The sequence below is a fragment of the Ceratotherium simum genome, chromosome 10 (assembly GCF_057802395.1).
Source record: "Ceratotherium simum simum isolate JZ-2026a chromosome 10, ASM5780239v1, whole genome shotgun sequence".
NCBI lineage: Eukaryota > Metazoa > Chordata > Mammalia > Perissodactyla > Rhinocerotidae > Ceratotherium > Ceratotherium simum.
Genome location: NC_141909.1, coordinates 15,824,644 through 15,837,576, shown reverse-complemented (window position 1 = coordinate 15,837,576; position 12,933 = coordinate 15,824,644). Strand labels below are relative to the sequence as shown.

At 40.5% G+C, this 12,933-nt stretch overlaps 2 protein-coding genes across 9 annotated transcripts in view; one reads left to right on the top strand and one right to left on the bottom strand.

Moving 5' to 3' along the window:
• CLDN10 (claudin 10) overlaps window positions 1-9,032 on the top strand; it is a 99,469-nt gene extending 90,437 nt beyond the window's left edge. For both annotated transcript variants that reach the window (XM_004423115.3, XM_004423114.3), the window contains exons 4-5: window positions 7,974-8,081; window positions 8,698-9,032. In XM_004423115.3, the coding sequence (XP_004423172.1) occupies window positions 7,974-8,081; window positions 8,698-8,821 (232 nt within the window). In that variant the 3' untranslated portion in view covers window positions 8,822-9,032. The remainder of the gene's footprint in view (window positions 1-7,973; window positions 8,082-8,697) is intronic.
• A 2,151-nt stretch (window positions 9,033-11,183) lies between these two features.
• Window positions 11,184-12,933, bottom strand: part of DZIP1 (DAZ interacting zinc finger protein 1) — a 58,877-nt gene continuing 57,127 nt past the window's right edge. For 6 of the 7 annotated variants that reach the window (XM_087435914.1, XM_087435916.1, XM_014781822.2 and 3 more), the window contains one exon: window positions 11,184-12,261. In XM_087435914.1, the coding sequence (XP_087292040.1) occupies window positions 12,185-12,261 (77 nt within the window). In that variant the 3' untranslated portion in view covers window positions 11,184-12,184. The other variant, XM_087435917.1, reaches the window with a different exon arrangement.

Sequence of the window (12,933 nt, the reverse complement as noted above, 5' to 3'; positions counted from 1 at the left end):
TACTGACCAGCACGCGAAGTCATGATTCCTGCCAGTTTGCCATGCTTTCTGGTGACTTACCTTTTACACCACTGCCCCCTTTCTTCTCCTTTTCCATCTAAGCCAACCCTTGCTTATCCTGGAGGACTTGCATTCTGGGTGAGCTCCCCTCCTCGGTGCTCATGTTGCACCTGTGCTTCTGTCATAATTCTGCTGGGCAGTTAGCACTTACTTGTTGGTCTGTCTCCCAAAGCAGACCAGGAGCATCTCGAAGCAGAGACCTGATTTTGGAATCTCTTGTAGCTAGTCCATGCTCCATGACATTTACAGCAGTGGTGTATGACTGTCTATGTGTCTGTCTGCGTTTCTCCTGGAGTGGAAAGACTGAGCCTGCTTGTGGAGATTTGGTTAAAGGAATGGGGAAAGGAGGCAGCATACACATACTGTTTAAGAGTGAGGACCGTGGATCCAGGCTGCCTGCAAGTAAACCCCAACCCTGCCACTTGTCAGTTGTGTGACCTTGAAGAAGTTACTTACACTTTCTGTGTCCTGTGTTCCTCATCTGTAAAATGGGGATAATAGGTACTGTGAGGTTGTGGTGAGGATTAAATGAGATAGTACGTGTCAACTGTTTAGAACCGTGCCTAGCACATAGCACTCAATAAATGTTATTATTTTTATAAGGGTACTGACCCTTAAGCAGAGTACATTAATGTAGCAGTTCATTACCTTATACAGTATATTAAGATTAGCCGTAGAGAAATGTATGTTGAAATGTTGGAGACCTAGTAGGAAGGGTAATTCTAAGATGCTTGGCTCTCAAGTAGAAGGCAGGTTTGAAAGGGGCCTAGTACAAAACCGTTTAAAAGAAACAAGGCATGTGTAATTTCTTCTCTTTGTTTCTGATCCCCTCAGTCACAGCAAGGTTAGAGATAGGCAACAATATGAAACTGTCAAATGGATAGAGACTCTTGAGACTCTCCTCATGAGAACTCATCCTACGTCCATCTTCCCCAACAGCTGGTTCAATTCTAAAATGTTTTCAGGCAGGCTGTTGAGGACTGGGTAAAATGTAGTTTATGTTTTTAATTGACCCAGGCCTTTTTGCTGCAAGTCCGTCAGTATATGTTTCCCTCAACACAAACAGATGTGCGCACCTGCCTTTGCACACACAGATTCTTGACCTGTGCTCAGCAGTGCTGGTCACGCCCGAGGGAGTCTCAGGACAGCACTGGTGGTTTTAGGAATTTCCCATCTTGAAGCACAGCGCCCTCAGCAGTGTCAGTTTACTCAGACTTCCAAGTCTTCGTGTAAACATGTTATTGTGCCTACTTTGAGTTTTATGACTCATCGTATTATTTCTCACTAAAATCAAGGCCCAGTAAACCCCCAATTATCCACATGAATGGAGATCAATGGCATGGACGTTGCTAAACAGATTTATGCTTGAATTGAACTATGTCATTTGGGGGACATGAGATGTTCCATTTAAATTGTAATTTACTCTGGCTAATATTATATTAAGTTACACTGTAGATGGTTTTTTAAATTTCCCTGAATAATTGGCAAGAATTAGAACTCCTGTAAAGACCCTCACTGTGTACTTTACACAGGGTTAGAGAGGGAGGGGCAGAGAGATTAAGGGGCAGGTTTTTGAGTTAGACCTCTGCTCGGCCCCTGGCCCTGGCCCTGGCTCTTCTGTAATCTTAGGGACGATGCAGTTGTCTCATCTGGATAACAGAGGTAGTGCCTCCTGCTTCTCAATGTTAACAGGATTAAAGAAAATAACATATAGAAAGCACCCACCACATCGGCACATGGCAGGTGATCAGTAAGTGTTATCTGTTACTAATATATACAATTTATAGAATTTTAAACTGCTCTAATGATAAATCATAACACACAGAAAGGTAATGCATGCATGTCTGTTGTTAAACTAGCTGCAGACAAGCATCTTAGAATTGGCACCCCCCAAAAGTTGGAGAATTCTCCATGAAGGCTCCATGTGTAATCAGAAACTTATTATTTAAATGATCATGTTCTATTTTAGCCACCATTTGGGAGACACCGGTCACTATTTTGTAAGTCTCATGGGAAGCCTTGGGTGGGAAGTCCTCTGGGATCTTCCAGGCAGTGTGAGAGCACTGTTAATTGATGCAAATTGCATAAAGGGGACTAGACTTAGCTGGCCTCAGGGAGATAAACAGGTCAGTGGGCACTAAACAGCCTGCTTCTAGTAACTGAGACCCCCAAAATGTTGAGTACTGGGGGAAAATGTGTTTGTTGGTAATGCCTGTAGACTACTTATTTAATGTAAAATTCATTAATGCAGTTACGTAGACCTTGGATTACGTAAGCCTATGAGTTGAGGAAAGTTTACTTTAGATAGTAATCTTTACAAGAATGGCATACCAATGGAATTCATTTTTAAAATGTTAACACTGATATTATATGGGTGTACTTTCTAAACTTTAAACTTTTTTCCCCTGTATATTTAGTTGTTTTAAGGTAACTGGAATATTTATTTTGGCTGCTCCCACTCTTGATTAAAACGAGGAGTAGAACAATATGTTTAAAAAAACACTATGCTGGGGTCCAGCCCAGAGTGCAGTGGTTAAGTGCGTGCTCCGCTTCAGTGGCCCGGAGTTCGCCGGTTCGGATCCTGGGCGCGCACCAACACACCGCTTGTCAAGCCGTGCTGTGGCGGCGTCCCAAGTAAAGTAGAGGAAGATGGGCACGATGTTAGCCCAGGGCCAATCTTCTTCAGCAAAAAGAGGAGGATTGGCATTGGATGTTAGCTCAGGGCTGATCTTCCTCACACACACACACAAAAAAACAAAAAACAAACAAACAAACAAACAAACAAAACACTATCCTGGATGTCAAAAGACCTGGCTCCTAGCTTTGTGACCTTCAGCAAGACCACTTCACTTCTCTGGGGATCTTAAAAGGATGAGGTTTTTTCATTCATTAAACAGTTTTTGTTTTTGGAGGAGCTGCATTTTCTTTTTTTTAAGTCCAGCATGCCCTGATTTTAATTACTACACTCACCTTTTTTTGTGCTGGGTGAGAAGACAGCCTGAGGGAATTCACAGAACATTCCACACCCTAGAGCTCTTGAGCCACTGAGAACCTAATGAGCCAGAGAGAGAAAATTCACATCTTTTTGAAATGACAACCAAAAATACATTGCATTGATTGTATTTTTTTATATTAATAAAATCTTAACTTAGCTAAGTTATATATAAAAGGAAGAAGGAGTGATGGTTAAGAGCTTGGGGTTTGGAATCACAGTTACGGTTTTTAAATTCTGGTTCTACCATTTACTTAGCTGAGATAGGGGGCAAGTAATTTAATATCCCTGAGCTTCAGTTTCCTCATTTGTAAAATGAGGAAGTAAGATATATCTCTCAGGATTGTAATGGAGATTGAATATGATAACGTGTAAAAAAAAAAAACCTTAGCACACACAAAAATCCTGAGAGCCAACAGGAATACTAGCTATTGTTATCATGGATGTTTACTTGAACCATGTCTATACGGATTTGGGAGAACAGGTTATGTTTACTTTGCAAAAACATGCTTTTCTGATTCTATTGTTGAGTTTCATCACACTTTGCTATAATTATTTGCTTAATGTCTGACTATCCCCGCTAGACATTAAGATCCTTGAGAACAGCGCTCAGTCTCTCTCATCCACCCTCAAACAGATGACTGAACACAATGCCTGGCCTGTCTTTTCTGTGGGGGTGACCAGGGTAGGCTACACCAGCTCCCCGTGGATGGCAAGTCAAGTCATAACAGGGGTTTGGGTGCAAGGAAGACAAAAATAGGAGGTGAAAATAAGAGGTGTTCCTCAACCCATTCCCTCAGGATTACTGTGAAGGTTACAGGGCTCAAATATGAGGTGAAGTATGAAATGCATCAGAATTAAGGCCACCAAGGGTTGTTCTAGCCCTGTCTCTCTCAAGATGAAGTGAGAGACGTGAGCAACAGCCTGGAGTCCCAGGCGCAGCCATGTGGATGAGAAGAACTTCACCCAATAGTTCAGAGCACATTTTAACACTTTAGATCTTTATGGTTCTTTTTATGGAAAATTTTAGGTGATTAAATCTAGTTTAATGTCTCCGTATAGAAGTAAATTTTTTCGCTATTACTCGTTTGCCAAATTTGCATTCAATTATTCACTTATATAAATGAATTAAAGTCATACCGGCAGCTTTTGATTAGTCTTATCAACTAGCAGAATATCTGAGAGATGCTCCAAAAACAATGTTCTGATCCATAAACGAAGTTCTGTCCTCAACTGACGATCATGGATCCGTCTGGTGCTAAGCAGATTTATAGCCTTTCAGAATAATGAAGAAACATTGGCAATTGTAACAGCTCCAGAGTGGTAAATCTGGTCTAGGGCCAGGAGGGTGTTGTGAACAGAAGAAAGACTTGCAACAGATCATCTGAAGTTTGGATAATCTTGTGAGGTATTGAAGTCAGCTTCTTAGCATTGCCAGAAATGAAGAAAGACTTGCAGGCAGAGCTGAAGTTTCCCACACAGGAGGTGTGCCTTGGAACAAATTTGAGTGGATATTACATTCCTCTCTCTCAATCCTGTCTTTCAATAGTATAAGTCTGTTTTTGCCAGATCACGCACGCTGATAGGTGTGCATTCAAGTCACTGTGGAGTTAGTCGGCTATGCGTGTCTTTCAACAGAATGAAGAAGAAAAAGTCTCTGGAAGAGAAAGAACCAGGTCACAAAAGCCCTCACATCTGAATTGTTAAAAATTATTGGTGTAGACTTGGAGTCTTTTAAAGACCTCAACCCTAAATGGGTCCTATTTATTAAATGTCTGTCTCTGACAGAATTCACAAGGAATTCAAACGGAAGTGGTGTTTTCCTTGGAATAGAGTCTATATTTAGTGACTTAAGGAAAATTAAAATATATTTAAAAATAGGAATAAGTGAACCAGTTTTTAATATAAGCCAAATTCATGATTCCTAAGTCCCTTCAGAAAGTTTCAAGATGCTTAAATGAGTATAAAGACATAATTCCTGTCATTGGAGCTGCCTGGGTAATTTATCCTGATCTGTAACAGCACTATGCACGTGTGCTTTGTATGCTCCTTTAAATAAATCCATAGTGCTGATCTGTGGTTTGTGATTTCTATCACCTTCACCCCCAATTGACCACTGTTAATAATTAGAGACTTACTTTGAATCAACCACGGTACCTGGCACTAGCATCCTATTTTAGAAAGCTAAATACTTAGGAAAAATCTCAGACTCTTTCTTCCAGTATTACTGAGAGTAATACTTAGACACAGTTTCAGGAAAGAAGACAGCCTAAACACTAGGGGGAGAAAACAGAGAAAAACACAAAGTATCATGAAATTGTAATCCTATAATAAGGTCCTCCAAGGAGAAATTTTCAGTCTGCTCATTCCTTTAGTTGTCTTTGCATTAAAAGATGACAATGGATGGATCTGATGCCAGCTGACTACAGGACTTCCAGATGTTCTAAAGAGGTCAAATGGCGTGCACCTGCAACTTGGCAGGCTCTCTGCTTGTTTTATGTGCATAATCTTGTTCAAACATCATAAAAGCAGTGCTGAGTGTGGAAATCCAGGATATCCTTTTTAGATGTATAACATGATATTTAATGAAGGTATCTTTTATAAAACTGTCAATTGAACACTCTTGATCTGGCCAGTTCATTTCTCTTTCATCTCTGCACTTCCCTCTTCAGTCCTCTTTTGGGCTGTTTTTTTGTGCAGACGGAAGGTGTTTTTCTCTACTTACATGAACCTTCTGTTTCTGCCATTGCCTCTGATGGGAGCAGTTAGGAAGTATCTTGATTCCCAGAGCTCAGTCAGTGCTGCAGTGCAGGATGAGGTGCTTACCCCGAGTTGTTCAATTGCAGTGTTCCTTGCTTCAGCTATCACTCTGATTTCCCAGGACATTTCCCAAGAGTAAGAAAAGGAGGGATCACAGGGCTTAGGTACTGTGTACATCACCCATCCCAATTGCAAACGCAGGCCAGGAAATTGCCTCAGTGGCCAGATCTGAAAATAGGCGAGGGGACCATAAGTCCCTAATCTGTAAATGTTGCTTCCTGTCCTGCTAGCTGGTGGCTGGGCCCATGCTGTTACACTACCACTGCTGGGACTCAAACCACACCAGAAAGCCTGCCTGTGCCCAGATGGGAATTCAGACGTAGTGACATGCCTGTAGGAAGGATGAGGCAAAGCTCAAGAAAGGCACAGGCTGCTCACACCAGCTGCTGCCCCAGTGCCATGTGGCCCTGATACCTAAGCTGGGCCCTGGCCCTGGACCTGGCTGAGGGGGGCCGGCTGGGGAGGGAGCCACCCTTGGCCTGTCTTTCCCCTTCTTACCCTCACCTCTTACTTGCCTCTCTCAGCTCCTCTGTGGATTCTGTATGATCAAAACAGATCCTTCCCACCCCAACTTCATTGTACACTGAAAAGCACCATTAGGGAGGGAATGGCGTTCATCCGTTTTTGCGTCACGATGGAGGTCTATGGGCCAAAAAAGTGAGAATCACTGCTTTATTTAAAAAACCTATTCTTCAGGAAGAGGCGAGGCAAGCATGAGAACACACAGCCCCTGAGATTTTGGTATATCTTTCTCATTCCTTATTTGTTTCTCTGGGTGAATGCTCCTCCCCTGAAAGGGTTTCCTCTAGCCCTCCACTCTGATTTCCTTTTTCGTTCTCAGTGCATTACTTGTACCTTTTTATAGTGACCTCCCCAAGGCAGGGGCTGTTTTGTTATCTTCGCATCTGCTCCAGTCATCAGCAGAGTACTATGGCTTGCCATCCAGGAGACACTTAATAGCAATCTGTCACTAAATGATGGTTGTTTTTTATTCATCTCCCACTAGATTATAGTGATAAGCAAGATGCTTTTCTGTCTGTTACTGACCTTTTATGGGCACTGCAGAGGAGGGAAAACTTAACTTTTCTTCCTCTACTGTCCTAGGTTCTCCACTGGGGCTCTGTAAATTAGACTGACAAAGGACAGATTGACAAGAGAAAAACAGAGTTTATTAGCATGTGCATCACACATACACATGGGAGTACCCAGTGATGAGTAACTCAAAGGGGTGGTTAGAACTTGGGCTTATATAGCATCTTAACAGATGAATAATATATTTGTAGAGAAGTGAGAAGACAAAGGAAAAGGACTTTGAGCTTCTGGGGGGCAAATTGTGGGAAGGCAGATATATAGGGGAACTAATGGGAGAAAAGGGCAAATTAGGAAAGTTTGTTATGTAGGTTCCTCTGGTGCCATCTCTGGGCTGATTAGGGTCTAGAGTTTCTGGTGATTAACTTCTGGCCTTCCTGGTAGAGAGGGGAGGAGGGACACCTTTACAAGTTTATGTCCTGCCTTTAAGGCAGATAGGGGGAGGGCGGAGAGCTTTTCCTTTTCTCAATTGCCTTAATTTCAAAATAATCCTTATGGCAAAGCGACATGTTTGGGGGTGGCACATTCTGCCACCTTTCAGCACCTCACACCATGATTTGCACACAGCAGGTCCTTAATAAATGTTTGCGGAATTGAACCAAAATTAAAGCAGAGGCAACCTTCCCTTTTCTAACTACAGTCTGCCTAAATAATTTACCCTCCGCAACAGAATAAATGGATGGGAAGCTCTGTGAGCTTCAGACAGATCCTGGAGGAAAGATGCTGTCTGACCGGGGAGGCCTGGGCTTCAGCTGGCTTCGCTCCTACTTTTCCTGCAGCAACCTCTTCATCTTCCTTTCGGAGTGTTGGGAGATATAATCAAATGATGGCTGTAAAAATACTTTGAGAAAAGTTTAAAGCATTATACAGATACAAGGTATTATTACTTCCTGTACAAGCTCCAACAGCAAAAATTTAAAATGAGCATTTAGTAAATGTTGGCTAGTAGTGTTAAATACTGTTTACTCCCCAAATAAGTAAGCTATGATACTTGTCTGATACTTCCTCACAGGTATGAATTAGGAGCTGCTCTGTTTATTGGATGGGCAGGAGCCTCACTCTGCATAATTGGTGGTGTCATATTTTGCTTTTCAATATCTGACAACAACAAAACACCCAGGTATGAAAAAGAGACAAAAAGTACAACACTATTCTAAATTATTACATATGGGACAAATTATAGATAGTTCATGATTCTTAGAAACTTCAAAAACCCAGAATTGGGAAAGGTTAGGAATATACAGTAAATGTAATATTAAATATAGTAAATATTATATTGACTAGAATAAATATAGTTAATTATAGTTAATTAAAAAAAAAAAACCAGAGCTCATCACTCTTACATTCCAAAGCTATTTCTGTAAGTAGAAATATGGGTCTGGCTATGGCGCATATTCTTCACTTTGGTCTCATCATGATTTTCACTAAGGCAGAAATTGCTGATGAAGGTCACTACGGTCTCCTGGGTTCCACGGAGATGAGTTTTAAAGAGAATAACTGAACAAATGAACAAGCCATGTTTCTCTTGCAGAGATTCTCTTTGTCTCACCAACTGTTCAGAAATAACACTGAAATATTTCTTGGGGTGAGGGAGAGGCGAGAAGAAAGCTAACTAAAAGTGATCAGGGAAAGACTTAAACTTAGGTATGACAGAAATAGGGGGAAAACAGTTTCTTCCCATTTTTGTTTGCCCTACATGTAAAACAGAATCTTCCAAATTGTGTTTTGCCTTTCAGAATGGGATACTCATACAATGGGGCCACATCTGTCATGTCTTCTCGGATAAAGTATCATGGCGGAGAAGGAGATTTTAAAACCACAAACCCTTCAAAACAGTTTGATAAAAATGCTTACGTCTGAAAAGAGCACCTGTGCAAGCTGTGTCTCAAGTTTGTTATAAAAGTGAACTGTTCACAAAATGATCCCATCAAGGCCCTCCAATAATTAACACTCGAACTGTTTTTAAAATATGAATTTGAAGAATTTGTTGATTATATGGATGTAAATGTTCTTATATGGTTATATACTAATCATTTCCCTGGCTTTCTATAAAAAAATAAACATGTTATTTACAGGATTTGTATATATTTTATACATTTATAGAACATGTAAAGTATTTAGCATGAAAGGTTCAAGAAGTATTCGTAATGTAGCCTTCTTTCTTTTCGTCCATGTATTAAACAGGAGGTACATATGGAGTGGTGTCTTGTAAACAGTATGGGGGCAACCTGAGACTATGCCTCAAAAGATGTTTGGGTTGAATGGACATGTTACTGGCTGCATAGAGTTGATTTCTACCTTCTTACACCTATCTGTCACCACTGTAAATTCAGTGACTGCTCAAGGAAGGGCTAATGGGGCCAAGATGTTATTGCCCTTTACCTGGCACATCCGCCTTAAATAACCACTTAGGCTTCTGTACAGAAAGCAGATTCCGGGGTGGAGCATCAGCTAGAGCCCAGCTGGAGACGCTGGTCATGGCTGACTTTGGAGCCAACAAAGGAAGTCCTGGAGACTGTGTGGTACCTGCCTCACTCAGAACCGATGGGCTGAGTTCCGGCGTGTCTCTCAGGTCCTGTTTGGAACTAACTGGGTAATGGAGAGACTTACCATTTTTCAAGATATTTAAGTTGCTCCAGGGATCTCTGAACAAAGAGTGATTTATTCCTAGAGCCAGCCCTTTTACCATGGGCCCGTAAGGGCAGGCATAACGTTATCTCAGTTAATGCACGGTGTGTGTATGCCAGGCACTGTTCTAAACACGCTACAACCTCTAACTCACTCCATCCTCACAACTGCCCTCTGAGGTGAGTATTGTTAGGATCCTGAGGATCCTGAATTGACAGAGGCGGAAATGAAAGCAGAGTTTAAGCAACTTGCCATAGTGAGTGACAAAACCAGGACTCTGCACGAGGCAGTCTAGGGTAAAATTATATAGTTTCAAGCCATGGATAAGAATTGGAATCTGTGTTACCTGTGAGCAAGATGCTTTCCAATACTAATCACAGCGTGGGTGAATATAACATTTTCCTGAAGTATGAAAGACTTAAAAGGGAAAACCATATTGTTTGGAAGTACTCAATGGAAAGAAAAGGAAATGAACAAGTTTGTTACAAAAAAAAAATATATATATATGTATATATATATAAATATAGATATACACACACACACGTATATTCCAGACCATGACAATATTGGAACTATCTTTTCCAGGGATACAAATGGACTGAAAGCCATAAGGGAAGGTTAGGTGCTACAGGCCAGTGTGGGGGCAGGATTTTGTGAGTGTGTGTTTAAAACAAATTTTTTATTTCAGAGCTGCGCTGGTGAAGGTAATGTTTAGATGTACTGAACTATTCTAGCTCCTGAAGAATTTAGGGAGAGTAAGGGGTGAGAATACAGAAAAGCTCTGTCAGTGGCCAGAAACATAAACTCTGCATCAGTGAGGAGAAACATAAGGTGATGGTCCAGAGAAAAATGAACAAACCAAATCTGGTAGGACAAAAGGATAGGACTGAACAGAGGACTAAACAGAGGAGTTAGAGGATTGGCATTTACGACACAGACATACCAGCTTAATTTAAATATTGGGTTTACTTAGCAGAAGTTCATCCTGTTTCCTTAACCCTTTCTGTTCAGGACCAAATATGTGGCAGACACAGAACTTAGGAACTGAGACCTGGCTGAAAGCCTGCTCTGGTCACTTTCTAGTTGTATGGCTTTTGGCAAGTTATTTAACTCTCAGTTTCTCACATCTTTAGGATGAGGAGTATAACAATAACTACGCCTCAAAGTTGTTCTAATTAAATGCACTAATAATGCATGTTAAAAAAAAAACAAAATAAATCCCAGTAGCTCAATAAAGATCTGTTGAATAAGTGACTGAATGAAGACAGTGGCCCGTGTGCCTTCTTAGGCATGGAGTGTTTTTTAGGTTATCTCTGTCTTACCATATGAAAATTTGATTCGGAGTTTACTAAAGCTTTTAGAAACTTACAGATAAAGTGAGTACATTTGCATAAAATTCCCCCTCTGGGAAGTTTTTAAAAGCTGAGAGTGGACCACAAGTAAAAAGGACTCTGCTGGGACAGAAACAGATAAAATAATTGTTCTAACTTTTCGATCAGCATGTTATAAGACATAAGTACCCAGGCAAGCTTAAATCCCCTCATAAGTAAGTTTAACTCAGAAATTACCTCTAATAACTCAGCCACAGTCACAATGATGTAATGGAGGGCTTTACTTGAAAGATTGACAAAATGAAGAGAGATCTAAAACCTAACAAACCATTTAGTTAAAATGTTACTTTTTTTGGAAACAGTACAGATAGTACCACAAAATATAAAAAAATGCAAAAACCAGTTTATATGAACTTTTTGACTGTTGACAATGTCACTGTTAAGAATAGAACGAAATTAGTTTTGAGGTATTTCATAATATGGGTTGAGCATTTAAAAACAGTGAAAAAATCTACATACACATGTGAATTCAGTAATAACTCAACCTTTTCATATTCTGATAAATTAATTGACATTTAAAATAGCTATATTGTATTCATAAAATATCCAAGGTAAAGATTATGCTGCAGAAATAGTATTTAAAGTTCTAAAATAATTGTTTAATAACAACATGCTTACAATGCCTCAAAGCTGCACATATGGTCAAGGTACTTCTGGAAAATGTATTTAACATGGGCCTAGCTATATTTTTATACTTCTAAACTTACTTCTATATGAAAAATAAGCAAATTACTCTTAAGATTTCACTGATTCCACTAATTCAGTTTTAAGGATACTAACAGAATTTTATAAGAAAACACTTCCAATGTGACAATGTACATAAAAAAGATACCAAAAAAAGTTTTAATTCAAACCAAAACTTGCTATAAGTTTAAAAAAATTCACTTAAAAGTTAGTAAAAAAAAAATAAACACTAGAGTACCATTCTAAAGAAGAAGCTTTTTATGATGTCAATGACATGTTATTTTTAAGCAGCAGAAGTCTTAAACACCTTTATAGGCTTCAAAATACTGTTGACAATTTGTTTTTCAATACTGTATCAGGTGCCCTGAAAGAGACCCTTGTTCTCCACATCAGCTTCCTTGTTACTGTGGGAAATACTGTAAGGCAGGAATGTTAGAATCCTGTAGGAAGACTACGGAAATACTGCGATTGTGAAATACTGTTGGCCTCTGGAAGGATCTTCTGACACGTGCGATTCCAGTTACACATCTGAAGAGTCACTCCAGTCCGTCACAGTTACTAAGCTGCTTTTCACTGTGCTCGATTCATCTTGAAGTCCTGTGGAGGGAGAGACGGAGGAAGAGGAGGCCCAGCGATTAAACCAGCACATTGTCCAGCATGTAACGGTCCATCACTTCATACTGTAACATCACTCAGTGTCTGAATCTATTCACCAATCCTCACCCCCAGCCCCCACAAGCTGCGTAGGAGGCTGCAGTACAATCCGGCCAGGAAATGGCCCCATGTCTAGGATACCCTCACAGGACCCTCGTGTGGAAGCTCCCGCCTGGCATCTCTCCTTCCCTGCGTTCGGCACAGGGCCTGGATGTTGACAGTGCTCAACTTGTTTTGTTGTTGTTATTGACTCTGAGTGACTAGGTGGTAAAGAAAGGAGAATAAAATCAACAAGCCACGTAGGGATTAAATGGTAAAAACAGATTTTCTAGGGTCGATGAGCTTAAATATGAAGTTAGTTAAAAAGTACCTTAAGCCACTGAAATAGCACAGTGCAGAGAATTTTACTTGAGTTTGACTCTAGACATGTTTTCTTTGAGGGGCATGGGGCCATGGCATTGGGAGAAGAGAAAGGAAATGTACTCAGGGCATCTGCTCAACCCTGTGCACTTACAGAGTCACTATAAGGTAAACATGGTCTTTTGGTTTTTCAACTATTAGAATTGATCTTGAGACACAGCACAGATAACTTCATGACGGTGACAAAACAGAAGG